This window comes from Hermetia illucens, chromosome 6 (genome assembly GCF_905115235.1).
Source record: "Hermetia illucens chromosome 6, iHerIll2.2.curated.20191125, whole genome shotgun sequence".
NCBI lineage: Eukaryota > Metazoa > Arthropoda > Insecta > Diptera > Stratiomyidae > Hermetia > Hermetia illucens.
In genome coordinates this window covers 22,981,283-22,999,462 of record NC_051854.1, presented here as the reverse complement: position 1 = coordinate 22,999,462, position 18,180 = coordinate 22,981,283, and the positions used below count along the sequence as shown (strand labels likewise).

Genomic DNA, 18,180 nt, shown 5'->3' with positions numbered 1-18,180 from the left:
GTGAAGATGATGGCGTATGCTGACGACTTGGTGATATTAGTATCAGGGATGTTTCTGTCCATTATGAGCGATATCATGGAAGAAGCGTTGCGAAAGGTGTTCCTGTGGGCCGCAAGATGCGGAATCAGCATAAACTCAACCAAAATGCAGCATCAATTGCGATTCAGGACCAAGACAAGGATACTTGAATTCCATCTACCACGGCTGAATGAACAAAGATTGGTTCTTTCCTCTAATGTAAAGTATCTGGGTGTAATCCTGGATCCAAAGCTAAACTGGAGATTGAACACGCAAGTGCTGCGAGGGGAGCTGGAACACTGCGAAAGAGGTTGTTACCCATGAAAAGGTGAGAGCTGCCATACTGTCCTTTGAACATTTCAAAGCATCTGGCATGGACGGCACCTATCCAGCAATGCCAAAGGAGGGTATGGAGCACTTAGAGCAACCTCTAGGAAATATTTCTCAAGGATGTCTTGCTCTGGGCTATATGCCTTCCTCTTGGCAAAAGGATAAGGTAGTCTTCATACCGAAACCTGAGAAAGAAGGCTATTCTAAACCAAAAAACTTCAGACAGATCAGCTTGACTTCATTCTTGCTGAAAGGACTGATGGAGCGTCACATTCGTGGAAACGCACGTAGGTCGCACCCACTTACTGAAAACATGTTTACCAACGTGGAAAGTCCTGTGAGTCTGCTCTTCATTCTTTGGTTACAAAGATAGAGGATGCAACTTTGAATGGTGAGTACGCGATGGAATGTTCGTGGACATTGAAGGGGCTTTTGACTGTGCGCCTTTTCAAAAAATTTGTGATGACGCCAGAGCGCACGGTGCTGATGACGCTTTAATTAAGTGGATCCATGCTATGCTAACGCAGAGATTGCTGTGCGCTGAGGTGGGTGTCGACCCAAGGAGGTGTGCTTTCGTCACTTCCGTGGAGTATGCTGATCGACTCACTACTATGCAAACTACAAAATTTGTTAATACACGTTCAAGCTTATGCTGATGACGTGGCTGTGCTTGCTGCTGATCGGGATCTTGGAACGGGGTGCAGAAATATATAACGTCCCGTTGATTTGATAGACAGTTGGTGCCTCAGGCATTGCCTTTCAGTTAATCCAAATAAAACCACAATGGATTTATTCACAAAAAGGAGAAAACTGGATGGACTTTCCAAGGGCAGGCGCATCTCAATCTGCAATGATAGCCAAGCTGTATTGAGGGCGTTGAGTAGTCTTTTGATCACCTCGAAAATCGTTCAGGAATGCAGAAATTAAACTCTATCTCTAGATTCAATACGGTGGAACTACTCTGGGTACCTAGTCACTGTGGCGAAAAATCTGATGAAATCTTGGATGCTTTAGCGAAAGAGGGGTCAATCTCCCATATGCCGGCACCGGAACCAGTAACTGGAGTATCAGTAGCATTCAAAACCTGGGAGCAATCTTCCCACAATGGCAGATGACAGAGCCTAAATGCTGGTCGACACATCAAACTTTTCTTGCCAGAGCCGAACATGCGTACCGCAAAGTTTATCCTGTCGAAAAGCAGGACTTGCAGGAGTATTGTCGGCATTCTGACAGGCCATAATTCACTGGCTGGGCATATGTTCAGAATAGGAATTAGTCAAGATGATATGTGTCCCACCTGTCATGAAGAAGCGGAATCCACGGAGCATTTCCTATGTGAAAGCCCCGCCTATGGACGCCATAGGCATCAGATCTTTGGTGCTGATTTTCTTTAGTTGCGATGGGCAGCTTCACAATCACTAACGGAAATCCTGCGATACGTTAACGAATCCGGAATATTCCATTAGACGGAGATGGCGAATACAATGGGCCAACACGGCCTAAGTGTTCAGAAGCTGTAGCTTCTCCCCCACCACACACACACATTCCCATGGAGGAAATCAGTAAATCAAACTGGTCTTAACCTCTCTACTGACGACAACCATTTAGGGAAGCAATAAGCCCAGCAACAACTCACCTCTATTGAGTCATAACTGATTCATTGGTTAAATTCAATGAGAATGATCGTGAGGGAAGCAGATGTGGATACATTCGGGCAAATCGATGTATAATTTAACGCACATGATTCAGAAAAAGTATACGTAAAGGAATGAACTCATTTCCGCAAGTAAAATCGTTTTTTTTTAGGAATTAGATGCAAATACTTAATATCATTTGCTAATATGTTTGCCTCTTCTTCAACCTTCACTAATATATTTTATAAACGATAAAACAGATTCTTCATCGAGCAACCAATTCACGCAGATTATTTTCTGGAGAATAATTAAGTGGGATTTACATATCCTCTTGATTGAAAAACGTTCGACAATTTCAAACAGTTGGAATTATCATTCCATCAATTTTCAAAATTTCGAAAATTATAATAAATCAATTCAAATTTTAGATAAATTTATTCTATGAATTCACATTTATCTCCTTGGCAACCAATTATTTATCTTGCCTAATCAATGATCTCAGAAGGCTCAATTATTTCTTTACTGTTTACATTGCATTTTCAGCAATTAATTTTGAACCAATGACGCAATCCACTGATTTCTTTCATTAAGCTTATTAAGAAGATATTTAGAACTAGATGCTATCGAAGCGGAATCTTTCAAGCTGCGAACCTATCATGATTAAATGATTGAAGCTCTGTCAATAGTCGATCTGGACTAGACATTCGGGTTGAGCAAGGTATTCGAAGCATGTTGACATTGATCAATTTTCGTTGACGTAGATCAGGTCTTGGGGACAAAAATACAGAGGAAAGTAAATAAGAAAAGATGAAAAATATAAATGGTAAATTTATTTTTTTAATTATTAAACACCCTTTGCCAATAATGAGCTATGACACTTAAGAAGACAAAGTGAGAACGTGAGAAGGCAGAAAAGTAATGTTTGTAATAATGCAAGAAGCATTCTCGAATTTTTCAATAAAGAAAATATCGAAAATGCTAATGTAAACTCTGGCATGACGGACCCAAGTTCGTCTGGCAGAGAGGAGGCAATACTCACTACAGCTTGGATGGCTGTGAAATAACTTGTGGGCTCAGGGAGTAGGTGGGACCAACTTCGCCCGGACTAATTTTAAGATAGAAAGTCGGTGCGAAAGTTTCTCAATGATGGTATCCAAGGCCTCTAGAATGTTTACTTGCGCCAGCTTCAGCAATAGAGGCTGGTTATCCTGGAATTAAGAGAGGTAAGACAGTGAAACTCTGGGGAGCGCTTCTCACCTACTGAAAGTAAGCGCGAACTCTGTATCGGACAAGCCTTATTAATTATTCGCTAGATGGGCCCTCATGCTCTGCGAACTGGTATCAAATAAAATATTAACTACGAGAGTTCAGGATTTCAGGATGAGGAACATCTGAACACACCAACGGAGACTGATGCAGAAGAGAAGTTTTTTTCATAAGTAATTCAACGCAGTTTAGGAGAGGTCTCGTAAAGGTAACATTGCGATCGTGATGGGTGATCTGAATACCAAGGTGAGCTCTAATAACATCCTGAAACTTGGTGTATGGACCAGATACCCATGGACGTATTGATTAGAAGACAGAAGTGGATGGATCACAATTTAAAGGAAGGCGACAGCCGCATTGCGGGTTAGACCATGCAATGGAACCCATTATTCCAGGATGACCGACGTAGAACAGTGGAGCTTTGCGGAAAATCGTGGAGGTTGTTGAAGAACATTACCAAAAACCCAACAGCGATGGCGTGTATGTGTGATTGACGGACTAAAGTCCACGTAGGGGTTAATAGCAACTATATAAATGAAATTCAGGACCTTGGCGCAAGATTAGAATGTCGAACATCCAAAGGACAACGGTTGTCATGCTATCCAATCATCAAAGCCAAGGTATTTGAAGTAGTAGATCTCTAACTAAATTCGATTCTAATTCATAATGTTAGTTGAATTGTTTTTCCAGGTTAAGGGCAGAAGAGCTTGCATATGCAAAAAATGGAGTTAGTAGCACTAAGTGAATTTCTCTAAGAAGTTTCAGAATATATTATAATTTCATCCTTCCTAGATGTTTGCTAAAATCAATGATATGAAAACTGTTTTACGCTATACTGACGCGAACATCGGCCGTGAGAGCACCACTGATACCATATCTATAAGAATTGTATTATAAAGTTAACAAACAATGCATGCTTTAGATCTAGATGCTTTATGGCGAAGGAATTAACAAATAGGAATAAACTTTTTTCAGCTTTAATGGCGAAGCAGCAGTAAGTAAGAGGCACGTCCAGAAAGTGACGAGTACTGTGTTATGGGAATTTTGTTTAAGTTTAGTTGCAGGGGTGCGTGTTTCCCTCTTTTCCACAAAAAAATGTCAACAAACACCTTATACAGCGGCAGAAAACACGCAATAGATAAACGCAGTTGTAATCTCCGCTGAAAGCTTCATAAGCGAAAACTTGAAGAGGCCTTTAAAGGAGACTTCACCCAGTTAGACTCCAGGGTCCGAAAATGAGAGTGGAGAAGGACAAGAAATTCAGCGCGCCAATAGAAAACCGCGTGCCTCAAGTAAAAGCAGATCCGAATGTTGAAGTTACAAAAGAAATGACTAACAGTTAACACCAGCTCTGCTCATTGAACAGAGGGAGACCTAGAACTTTGCCCTAGTCCTCGATCAGATCCGCAGTAGGATCCAATCCGAAGACAGTGGAGGATAAATGCCTTCTCTATGGAAAATGGAAGTGGCACAATTTTCATTGAATAGGTGCAAAAGGCAACGTCAAGGGTACTCTCTTTGAAGCAACAAGAAGATGGGCGTGTCGCCATCGACATACAATGACAACGCTAGACCTTACACTGCTGTTTTTCCTCGGAGAAAGAGTGCGGGGCGTACTCTTCTGCCCCTTTAAATTTTACGTGTTTCATTGATTGAATAATTATTTGAAAGAAAAAGAATTTTTACAAAAATACGACCTTACAAATTTCTTCGCATCCTAATTAGCACATTTTTACAAAAAGGGAATTTTGTTTCTGCCAAACCGTGGGCGATATATAACAGACCGAAAACGAAGTAGAAAAAAAATTTCAACCGACGAGAAGAGGAAACGCGTCATGAACTCGAAAAAGAACATGGTGTGGAAATTCTTTGTAGAGGAAATTATAAAAGTTGTGCCAAAGCACGCAACCTGCATAGAATGGGAAGGCAACTATATGGGGGAAAAACTGACATATTTATCAACAAAAGGTTTTATTTTTTTTTAAATATTAGATTTGCAAATCGGTCATTTGTAACTTCATAACAAAGATTTTGGCGTATTTTTTGACAGTGATATCAGTGAACCAACACCAACAGTTCTACTACCAAAATCTATCTTTACCTCTACGTGGTGACCGCTGGGAGAAGAATGAAGGCGAGTCTCCAGCGCCTAAAAACTTGACAAATTATACCAGCTGGCTCTCCAGGTTGGGGGTTGGGTAGGGTTGACAACCCTACATGGAAAACCAACCGTTACGGAGCCTCAGACAGCTTGGATTTTAGAACGACGAACCCGCAATTCTCTCATGGAACCTGCGCTCCGTGTACGGAGATGGAGCTGCCAAGCAACTAGCTGATACCCTGTCCAAATATAGGGCTGATGTAACAGCGCTGCAGGAAATACATTGGACAGGGAGCGGTTTCTTGGAGAAGAGCCACTACACCATATATTATAGTAGCCATCCAGTAAACCATGTGCTCGGAGTGGGTTTCCTAGTCTGCTAAAAAATGAAACCTGTTGTTATCGGCTTTGAAAATATAGGCGAATGGCTATGCACACTGCGCGTCGGAACGGCTGGTTTGACGATTGATGTAAGCTAGCAACGAACAGAAGAATGCTGCATACCGAGTAATGTTGCATTCTCAAAGAACGCAGTCACGCGCAGAGACCTACCAAGAACTCCGTCTAGCGGAGAAGCGACTTCACAGACGGAAGAAGGAAGCTTGGGAGAACCAACAGGTCTGTGAACTCGACGAGTACAGGCAGCAATCGCACCAGGCGCGCAAGTTTTACCAACAAGTCAGCAGGATGAAGCCTTATACACCTCGGTGCTCATCCCCGAGACAAAGAGGGAAATTTGATTTGCGATAGAATGGGCATATTGGGACGATTCTTAACAACCAAAATATTGGCGAGTTGGAGGTCCCGCCAACCGAAGACGGCAGACAAATGCTGCCACTACCAAGCATAGAAGAAGCAGCCCCCATATCGGTTTAAAAACCATAAGTCGCCAGGAGCCGATGGTTTTAAAGCCGAATTGGTTAAATATAGAGGCAGCCAACCTACACCTACACCAAGTGGTTCATCAACTGATGCTCAAAGTGCCGCGAATCAATTCCTGACGACTGGCAACGAGGCATTATCTGCCCCATGGATGCCATTTATAAAATATTTTCCGCTATCTTGCTAGGCCGGATAGCCCCATCGGCCCATACCAAAGAGGCTTCACACTCCAAGCAAATCAGCAACAGATCAGATTTTCTCTCTGCAGCAAGCGATGGAAAACTGTTGGAATATGGACATCAGTTGCACCATCTGTTCATCGACTTTAAAGCCGCCTATGATAGGGGTAAAATTGTACACGGCCATGAGAGAATTCGGTATTCCGACGAAATTAATAAAAGCGACAGGATCGCTCTCGGGACCATTCAACATCAAGAACGATCTAAGACGAGGAGATGACCTGTCATCCGTCCTCTTCAACCTGGCCCTGAAGAAAATGATTCGCGATGCAGACGTAAATGCGACAGGCACCATTCTCTTCAAGTCCACCCAACTACTGGGCTACGCTGACGATATTGACTTTATGGGAGGAACAACCCAGGATGTACAGTCTACCTTCATCCAGATTGAGCAATATCTGTGGTAGAAAAAGAAGACGAGGCAGACCCTGCCTGAGATGGAGCGATGGTGTAGGTCAGGATGCCAGACAGCTTTTAGCTTTTAGTTATGTCAAATTGGTGGACCTCGGCACAAAAACGAGATGTCTGGATTTCCTTATTAAGGCAGGCCTAGACCGGACCTCGGTTGTTGCGCCGTTGATGATAATGATGACATCAGTTACACGTACAACTACTGCTCATGACTTAATTCGCTCGAAGCATCGTCGCAGCTGAAAATTTCCAAGGGTTTTACTTGATGGAAAATATCATATTACGACAAAACCATCGAGGCAATATTTGCAGAAAGTGTCATTAATCCGTTGTTTACTCTCCAAAGCTTATGGGGAAGGTTAGAATGTGCCAAAAGTAGTTCGCGCAATTTAATTAGTGATAATTTTGACGTGGAAACTATAGAACGTTCTGGCTAACCGGAAAAGTTCCATAATGGAAAATTAGAGGCGTTCCTTAGCGTGGACTCGAGCTAAACTTGCAGTGTTATTGTAAATCGCATACCAAGCAATTTCTAAGCGGTTATACTCACTAAATATAATCTGGAAGTTGGGTATTGATTGAGGTCAAGAGACGTGGCGAGGCATACCACGTGTGAATAACGAAATCGGAATGATTTCTACTTTCGGCAAAAATTCAATACATTATGATACTCCGAAACGAAAAAAATCGTCGAGTAAGTCGAGCTATGCGTCAACATCATCTGCAAAGCCTAATATGCATTCTTCTAAGCTCATGGTCTGCATGAGGCGGGTAATGCATGCTATGAGCTACTGAAACCCAATGAGTCCAAATTACTGGAGATCGAAATCGAACGCAAAGACTGAAGCAGGCCTCGATTTAAAAACAACCACAATACGAAAAGACACGACAGTCATCCTTCAATATGACCGCATGTGGCAAGATCAGTCAAAAGATTCTTGCAAACACTAAACTGGGAAGTCCTACCTCAACGATATTGCAACAGATATTCCTCCTTTGAACTCCCGCCTGTTTCAGTCCAAGATGTATGGTCTGTCTAGACAACATAGGAACAAACGAAATATTAGATCAATTCAAGGATAACGACAAAGGATCTTGCCTGATATCTGCATGCTTTCGGAAAACTGGGAAATGTTAGAAACGAACAATGGACAGTATTTTGAGTGATTACCATTTTAATCTTTTTTTTTTTTCAAAATAAAAGTTCGTTTAATTAAAAAAAAATGTGCACCACACGCTTCAATACAATCTTTTTATGAAAAATCGAATACTTTTACTTTCTGTACCTGCTTCATATGTAAAAAAATATATGGTTAAAATGTTATTCAAACAGGTTCACTTCCAGAAAAATCTAAAGTGAGTTCCTAGATTCTCAGCCTGCTAAAATTCAAATCAAGAATCATCAAAAGGTAATTTCTGAGTATGAAAGAGCCAGTTCCACTTAAAGACTGGGCTTTACCTCGAACGTTACGAAAGAAATTAGGACATCCTATCTACTCTAGGCATCAAAGATTGGGGCATATCATTGAGTAAAATTATAATTCAGAGCGGGTAATAAAATGGTGACGAGCGCAAACGTTCAATTAAAGCCGATAATAAATATTTTCAACTTAAATTTGACCAAGATTTTGATAATGTTTGTTTAGATAGTATATAATTACGTTGAAAATAATATATAAACCCTGGCATTCATATGATACCTGCTTAGGATTTGCTCAGTTTAGATGGTTACAGTAAAAGCGTCACACTTGTCAAAAGCAGTAAATAGTGCTTCAACTGTTCATTTGTTCACACAGTGGAAAAAATAAATGATGAGTGCAATGCTTCCATTCAACTTTGATAGAGAGAAAGTGATTCAAATAAAAGAGTAAAACCACTGCAAGCATACACAGTACACACATGTAGTACACAATATTTAACACCTATAGTCACACTTAACACAAAAGATATAGAAACAAATTGATGAAAGTTTTTAATTGGATCATGATCATGATTTGGTGCATTGAGTTTATAATAGGAGTAAATTATTGTTTTTTTGCATGATTTCTCATTAAACGAATTTAATTAAATGAATATTTACTTTTCATGGCATTTTCTGGGTTTTTTATTCACTACAATCACGGACTGATCGGAAATGCTTACGGACGATGCATCGTTATTATTTCCAATAGATTTCATTTTCCATTTACAAATATAATCAAAATACATTCATCTTCGTTTGGATCCAATTAAAACCATTCATCTGGTGAAAATTTTTAATCTTTTCGACCTGGTCTAGTTAAAAGTAACCTTTCAGCAAATCGAAAGCAATCTCTCGGCTCCTATATATACATCCCGACTTGAATTGTCTAGAACTACATCATCTTCATCTAATATCTATTCGACTTAAAAACACCACTCAAAGACTTCTTTTAAGATATTAACGCAAGAATAATAATTTGGTAAACACCTCTGAGTAGTGGAAGCGCGATAGCTGTATTTCCTGGTGGCGAATTGAAAACATTACGATCTCGAGCTCGTCCAGGACTTCCGCTTATCTGTTGGATATTATTACTATTTGCTGTTGTGGTGGCAGTTAAGCTGCTATCGCCATTTAAATAGCTATTTGCTGTTATGGATGCCGTCGTCGTAGGTGATGCATTCCCATTATTTCCAGTGTTTGCACCATTACCAGGAACCAATGAATTTTTGTTAGCATTCGCTTGGGATGTCTTAAAGTTATTAAATGGAGATGACTATAAGAACGTTGGTTGGCCAAGATGTTAACATTTGTTTCATTGGTTTGCAGCGAAGATGCGAAAGACCCCGAGGATATGTAGAAGAAAATAAAATGAAAAAATGGGATGAGTATGAGTTACAGAATTCATTCTTATATTTTTTTATAAAGGAAAATCAGAACCGAAAATGGTGTATACTGTGTGGTAGCACCTGATGGTCATCAGAAATGTATCAAGCGGTAAGCGTCCCTGCTCCTAAGTTGGGTGATTGTATAAATATGAGGTATCTATGTAAAAGACTGGGGAACTTATCTGTCTGTTTAAGAGCAGGGACGCAGAATGTGATTTGTTTGAGCGTGTCTTATAAAAAAACAATAGTAAGAATAAGGATAACACCAATCACAATGAAAAGAAAAGTGATATACATATGAGCAGATGATTTATGTATGAATAAACGAAAAAAAGATAAAACAAGCCACTTGATACGTATAGCATGCCGTCTAACCTTATTATTCGTACTATTGGCCGATTGATCCTGCTGTTGTTGTGGTTGTTGTAATGATGGCATATCTGTAAAGCTACCCGTCGAATGCGACGTCGTCACAAACTTATAATCTTTTTCGGCAGCTAAATCTAATCCGCTATGAAATGAGGGTGATTTGGGTATTCTTAGACCGGCTACACTGCCGGAATACAGCATAGCACCGGCAACAACCATTTCATTAAAACACTTTGCATTTCATTATTGTACACACCTTGCGTCTTCCGTTACAACAAAATTTTCTGATTTCAATTCATTCTTTGTCTTTTCTTTTTATATTTATCAATCTAGCATGTAAACGACATAAATTGCACTTTGCACATCTAGATTCAAATGATGTGACCACTTTTTACATCACAAAGCAATAGAAGCGTTGATATGTGTAAATGGATATTTTAGCGATTTTTTTCTCGTATTATAAAAGTCTTGTCGATTTTTATGTTTCTTTAAGGTTTTTTGTGTTAATATGAACGGACAATTTCTAATATTAGTGTAAATTTAAATCTTTCGACTTAGTTGAAGCTTAATGTGATAATGAGGTATAGATAGTTTTTTTCTGAGGTTACAATGATATTATGCCTGCAATAAGAAAGTAGAAATATATTTACAAAGAGCAACGACAGAAACGTGGAAAACAAAACTGAAAATAAGAATCAGAACTGATTGCATGTGCAAAAGGAGAAACAATTGCGTTTATGCACAGTTTATTGAGAGGAAGTTCTTCTTATTTGCTTTGATCAAGACTAATACTATAGTGATGAATGGTCTGGAGAAGGTGGAGGGTTTGACTTTAAAGAAAAACAAAAGGGAGCAAAAGATATTACATAGGATGAGTTGAGCTAAGGATAAATCGGCAAACTATCATATAATATTTTTCAATAGGGAACGTGTCTAAGTCTAATATCAGTCAGAGAGTAGCTCGAATCCTGAAAAGAATCTTGCAATCGCATCCTCAAGGAGAAGGTCTTCGGCAGTCATCCGCCTAATTCAACAGAGAAATCCCCGAGACAAAAGGTTTCATTCCAACCGATAACGAGCGTTATACGTTGTACACAAATTATAATATTTAAATAACATTGATTAAAAACAATTGAAAAATAGATGAAAATGACGAACATAAAATTCGCAATCAATATGAGGCGCTTCAGAATGCATTTGCATATTAATACTTAGTCTGTGCATTAGTACATAAAAACCGAAGAATGGATACATCTCGAGTTGATCAGATAAATCTGCAGCACAGATCCTTCTCGGATTACAGTGGGCTACTTTCAGTCTAGATTATTTAAGAGACACCAGGAGGATCGACTGGAGAAAGTCAAGAACAAGCTCAACAACATTGGCACGACAGACGAGTTAGAGTCTAAGGTCGGGGAAGTCTCGTGCCGTACTAAACACAACAAGAAGACGGAATCCACTGGTGAGGCTCTAGAGCATATAGCTCTGATGCATTTCCTCGCCAGTAAGGAGGATTGTAAGTCAGAACCTTGTTTGGAGAGTTCAATTCAAGGTGTGTGAAATTACCAAATCGATAATTTTCGAGGTTAAAATCGATTGGGTTATAAAGAGCTTCTCCGCATATAAATCTCCGGGCCCAGACAGCATAGTGTCAGTCATGCAACAGAAACAGCAAGAATGAGTTGTGCCGTGACTTATCGCGGTTTACCGGAGCTACATTTCCTTGGGATACGTAATATATTCTTGGAGACGCCCGCTCGTGGTTTCCATACCGTAACTGGGCAGGCAAGGCCATGAGCCCCCGAAAGGACTTTCCACGAATCAGCCTCAACTCCTTCGTACTAATGACCCTAGAGCATATCCTGAACATCCACTTAAGGACAATTATGGAGGGTACGCCTTTCTACAAGTTTCAGCACGCCTATTTAAAAAACAAATACAAATAAACCGATCTTCATGAGGTAAGATACAGTACTGGGCAAACAAAACCTGATCAGTTAAGTGCGCCCTACTTAATCTCGCGTAAGTTCATTATTTTAATTTGAATTGACAAATTGAATTCCGGGCCACTGGGTGCACTGCCTGGAAACAGGGTTCTGGAAGGACGGGAAAGACTACATCAGCCGAAGACAGATTGATGCGGAAATTCTATCTGCAGGATCGGTTCAAAAGATCATTGGAAATTAAAAAAGAGCTCAAGGATTCTATTGGGGCAGAAATTGATGCATCAACAGTTCGTCGGAGGCTCAGAGAGGGCGGATTTCATGGCGGACGTCTCGCAAAGAACAATTTTTGAAATGAAAGAATGCGGAAGTAACGCTATTTATGGGCAAAGAGCTACGAACATTGGACCCTGAAACAATGGCAAACTGTAATATTCTCCGATGAATTCCAATTTAATATTTTTAGATCGAATGGGATTCTCCATGTACGGAGAAAATCAGGTGAGCGATTCAGTAGGGAGTGTTTTCAGATCACACCAGCGGGTGAGCAGGATGATCTGGAGCTACTTTTCGTTTTAAGGTGAGACAGGACTTTCATTAATTGATGAAACAACCAATGGTGCACCCTATAAAGGAATCTTGGAGGAGCAGCTGATGATAAGTGGGGTCATTTTTCAGGACGATTCTGCCGCCTTTCACAGGTCCCATATTGCAAGTAGTATTTTTTTTTATTTTCCCCAGCTGTTTTATAAGAAATATTGAAGGTTTTCCAATTATTTAACCTATTTTGCTTTGGACGTGTGCAAGTTTCTGACCGAAAACTCAGTAGAGCAACTGACTTGGCCCGGGAACAGCACGGATTTAAACCCCATAGAAAACTTGTGGGCACTAATGGAGAAAATGATAGCTGCACAGAAGCCGAAAAGCCAACATGAGCTTGATTTAATCCTCTTAAGGATGTGGAATGATGAAGTTGACCTGCATATTCTGCAGAATCTTATTTCATCAATACCAGTGAGAATTAGACCCCGCTTGTGAACGGGACAAAGGCTGAAGAAAAAGAAGAATCAAGAAAAAAGGAGGTACAACGAAATACTAATTGAATACTAAGTAGATAAAAAAAAATTATTTTGATACGACGAGTTTTGTGATTGATATGAAACATAAACCAAAGTTACCTATTTTCCGTAGACTAATTTTGAATAAAAGTCCCTCCTGAAAAATTTTACATAGTTTTTTTTTCTCGAAAAACTATTTTTAGTGCAAAATATCAATACACAAAAACCCTCATATTTACTTTTTTTATCAGGTCGAAATTTTTTTCCCAAGAATCAGATTTTCTTACTGATCGAATTTTTTTGGCCCGTGACGGTATATACTTTAACTACATCCCTGGTTATAAAGAAAGCATTCAATAACGTTAGTGCAAAAGCCATCAAGGAAGCCTTAATCAGAATAGACTTGGAGGGATAGTTTATGCATTGAATAATATCCAAGCTAACAACTAGGATAACCTAGCCTGATCTGGGAGGTAGCCACCTATCTAGAGCTATTAGTAGACATACGCCCCAGGATGGCACCATCTCTCCGGTACTCTGGTTGCTAGCGATGGACGAAACTCTGCCCATATTGGACAGGAGCGGAGTGAAAGTGGTGGCGTATGCCGACGGCTTGATGATATTGGTATCATGGATGTTTTCCTCGGTTATCGGCAAAATCAAGCAGGGAGCGATGGAAAAGGTGTTCCTGGGATTGAATTAGCATAAATCTAACCAAAATGAAGTTGATGCAATTCACCACCAATACCATCTCCCACAGTTAAATGAAATTTTTTTCTTTCCTCCAATGTAAAGTGTCTAGGTGTGATCCTTGATCCTCAGTTTAGGATTGAGCATAGAACTGCGGGTTAAAAGTGCCTGTATAACCTTAATGAATCTGTGGAAATCAAAATGAGGTTGTTCGACATCCAAATTTAAGTCGTTAACCCATTCGCCGTGTGCACCATTACAGGTTACGAAAGACGATGTCAACATCTGAACGCAGCTCAACCGACGCAACACACAAACATTTTGGGGGTCAATACCAGTAGTAAAAAGATATTTATTTGAAGGGAGCTTGGCAGTCCACTGATCTACATTTGTAGATGTATCCAAATTGGCAGGAGTTCATCTTAAACTCGTCTTCAGTTCGTCCGGGAACTGCCAATTGGACGATGGAGCAATGAGCTGTAGTCTTATTTTCAAATGAATGCACGGTGTGACTGCAAGGGAATGACTGGGTTGTAAACGAGTATACCGAACATTTTCAGAGTGATTTAACGCATTCTGGGGTGACATGACATTAGGAGCGAAAACGGATATTTTCCTCATCATAGGGTTAAGTAGTGGCCTCAAATCACCTAGACTTTCTACGCAACATTATCCCGAAGTGGTCCTGCACTGCACACCGCTGCTATTGTACGCCGGTATTCGGAGGAAGTGAATGTACCACTAATGTCATGGCCTCGAAGCTCAGACCTTAATTTAATCGATCATTCATAGGATGAATTAGAAACAAAAAAATATGGCGTAGCAAAGCTACTCCAGCGAGCATACAGGAGTTGAAAGGAGTCCTTGAAAAAGAATGGATAGCAATCTCACAAGAATTCGTTAAAAATTTAGGAGAGTCAATGAAGCATGGTATGTAAGCTTCAATAGAGGGGAGGGAACACTCATTAGTGACTGATTCAAATAAAGGATTATTTAAAGTTTATTTTTGATTTGTTATTTGCTCCTCCATTTAATTCCGCCATGCTATTGCTTTGTAATATCCTCAGTAAAACCAAAATAAAATGCTGAGATCAGGGAAAGATTAGTTATTCCACTATGCCAAATTCTATCTGATCTCTCTTCGTGACAGGTTCCCCGATAGGCCGACCAAGAAAATGCATACAATGTCGTTGGAAACAACATGATCGGATTGAGTCACAAGCCTCGTAAAAGTGCTGGGGCGTCCACCTCAGTCGACGCAGCAGGACAGACCCCGGGCCTGTCGAGAAATGGGCAAGGGTTCTTAACGTATGGATGGCGTCAGGACGTAAATTAGATCGAACAAAACAAATACGTGTCGGCACCCTAACTGGCAAGACCGAGGAACTCGCAAGAGCCCTTCAGAAAAGGCACATTGATATCTGCGCTCTGCAAGAAACCCGATGGTCTGGTGCCAAAAGTTGCGTCGGGAACGTGGTAAAAATGGCTACAAACTTCTCTATTTTGGTAGCCCACACACTCAGTCCGGTGTTGGCATTGCCATCTCAGAGGATTTCCGTGATGCCATTAAAGAAGTCGAACGATTTGATGATCGGCTGATGAAGCTCACCATTATATCAGCTGATCGCTGTATTCACTTCTTTGCCGCGTACGCACCACAGACAGGTCGACCTGATGCCGAGAAAGATGTCTTCTAGCAACTTCTCGACGGAAAGACTTATCACGTGCCTGCTGACGACTATATCATCATTGCCGGCAACCTTAATGGTCATGTGGGTGAAAAGGCAGACAGTAGCAGATGCCATGGGGGAAAGCGGTTCGGAGCACGCAATGAAGGTCGTGAGTATATAATCGATTTTGCGGACACGCATGACCTTGTACTTATGAATACATAGTTCATCAAACGATTGTCTCATCTTCTGACATTTTATAGTGGGAACAGTAAAAAGCAAGTCGACTATATTCTCATAAAACGCCGACATTTTACCACCATCACTGACTGTAAAGTTGTTCCCTAGGAGACCATCACACCTCAACATCGACCGTTGATTGCCGTCTTGCGAATCCAGCCACCAATAAAAGAGGGTGAGAAACGCATTGGGCCGTCGCGCATTAAATGGTGGCGATTTCGTGAGAAGAAATGATCTCACTTACGCGATTACCAACCATTACGAATGCGGAAGAATCGTGGAACCAAATGAAAGACACGATCCACAAAGCGGCCTCTGCAACCCTCGGGGTCACCAAGCCGGGTAAGCGGTGCATAAACCGAGATACTTGGCTTTGGAATGACGATGTTGAAATGAAGGTCCGTGAAAAGAAACGCCTCTACCACAAATTCTCGACGATAAAACACTGGCCAATTGGCAAATTTATAAGAATGGATTGTACGCAGCACAACCCTGGCAATGACCTCTCACTCAAAAATCAAAGAATTCAATCCCAACAGAAGCGCATTTCAGATAGACTTTTGCATTATATGTAATGCAAATTGAATTAATATTTGGCAATTCTATGGTAGTTCTATAAGATACAAATCTCATACAAAAGAAGACTATTACCGAAAAATTGGTCGTGTTTTCCGTTAAAACTTATTACTTTCTCAGGAAATTCCCAAAGAACAGAAATCTATTCTACAACCAGCATAACTTTTGTAATTTACACAACATATTTCCCATTTCCTTAATCATGATTACATGATAAAAATATCCAACGAAATAAATTCTACATTTATTTACTTACTGAAAGGAAAATGCCAAAAGTCAACGATAATAAATAAATGTGTCAACCGTGGCCTAATATAATGAGACGATTAAAGTTATAGCATAGCATCGAGAACACAGTCTTGAATAATGTTCTGAATATTCATTTTTCGTAATCGGGGTCAGTAAAGCGTGGATATAACGTATTAATTTGTTCGATACCATAAAATTAAAAACAACGCATAAAACATTTACATATATTCCTTTGATGCCCAAATTAAATCCTCAATACGGAAAAATCGATGTCATTAATGGATGAAAAGTAATAAGCATGTGTAATGATGGAATGTGTTCAAAAATGCTCTTTGAAAGTTGATTGCAGCGCAAAGGACGATGATTTCTACATTTAGAATAGGGATATTGGCTTCAAAGTGAACGGTATAGTCCCCACGGGTTATGGTGCTTCCACTTATGAACTGATTTGTATTGCCTTCACAATGGGGAAGCTTTTCCCACAGGAAAGAACCTTAATTGAAATTTCCTCGTCCGGCTTTCGCAAAAAGTATTCTTTCATTCTCCTAACAGCAATCGAGGGAAACACAAAAATAGAGCAAAATGAAATGTGTTCCTATCATCAAGACCCCGCATGGAGCCATCAGTAAATTCTCTTGAAAAACTATTTCCGTTTTATGAGCGTATGTAATGCATGTTTAAGCAAACTTTGACCCTGATCTATAAAGTATCCATGACAGTCAAGAAAAAGTATTGATTTTGAACTTGAAAAGAGTGCTGGAAAAGTATTTTGTAACAATAAAGATGAGAAATGGAAAACCGAACCCAAATTGGTTCACAATATAATAATTGCGATGTGATATATTTGTGGTTGCATTTCTGGTGATGCTATTGTAGATTACTCTTAGTACAGAGCGGTCGGTTTGCAGAGAATTTAATTAGATTGTGCGGTGAAACCTCATTTACTTTCTCAAGATTAATGAGCTTTGAATCTAGAACTAACAGGAAATGGGGAAATGCTAAATTTAAACCAGCAAGATAGGAGAATCTGAACTGAAATCTGTGAATCTTCTTCAACTGAATGAGTTTCTTTAAATATAAAAGAAAAGATCATTTGAGCGTTAACAAGCAAGAACTTTCACAAAATAGGTGAAGCAGGCAATGATTCGGAATGATTTGAACATGAAATATTGAGTAGTAGAAGGAAACAGTAGGGACACATCCTATGAAGATGATTAAGTCTTGCAATATGTTTAGTGAACCTATGTGAAATAATTCACTCATAATAATGCTAAGAAAAGATTGATATCTGTTAGAAAATAAAATTTTGAACCACATATTCTAAGACTAAATATGCAAATAAGACTCGAGACATTAATGTTGTGATATTGGTTCCTTACCACAGTACATACATTGATTATTGGGAAAGGATCCTACCTTCTAGGAGGCAGTAGAACGGACCCACGAAACCTGCGTCAGGTACGATATCAAAATCATACTTATAGATTTGAATATCCAAATAAGGGCAGAACTCGTATTCAGGGTACACGCCAGATCCTATCCCCTTGCATAAAGCTACCTATGATAACGGACTCCGGATTATACAACTAGAAGTGTCGCACGAAATGTTTGTTGGAAGTACCTGGTTTACGCGGAAGCCAATCCACAAACATATATG

General features: G+C 39.9%; 1 protein-coding gene across 8 annotated transcripts in view; it reads right to left on the bottom strand.

Moving 5' to 3' along the window:
* LOC119659134 (serine/threonine-protein phosphatase 2A 56 kDa regulatory subunit gamma isoform) overlaps window positions 1-18,180 on the bottom strand; it is a 144,829-nt gene that overhangs the window by 52,152 nt on the left and 74,497 nt on the right. For 5 of the 8 annotated variants that reach the window (XM_038067062.1, XM_038067063.1, XM_038067064.1 and 2 more), the window contains exons 2-3: window positions 10,104-10,718; window positions 9,331-9,616 (exon numbers count right to left, since the gene is read on the bottom strand). The exons of 2 other annotated variants lie outside the window; for them this stretch is intronic. In XM_038067062.1, the coding sequence (XP_037922990.1) occupies window positions 9,331-9,616; window positions 10,104-10,316 (499 nt within the window). In that variant the 5' untranslated portion in view covers window positions 10,317-10,718. Of the gene's footprint in view, window positions 1-9,330; window positions 9,617-10,103; window positions 10,719-18,180 lie in introns of those variants that run through there. One more of the 8 variants, XM_038067067.1, reaches the window with a different exon arrangement.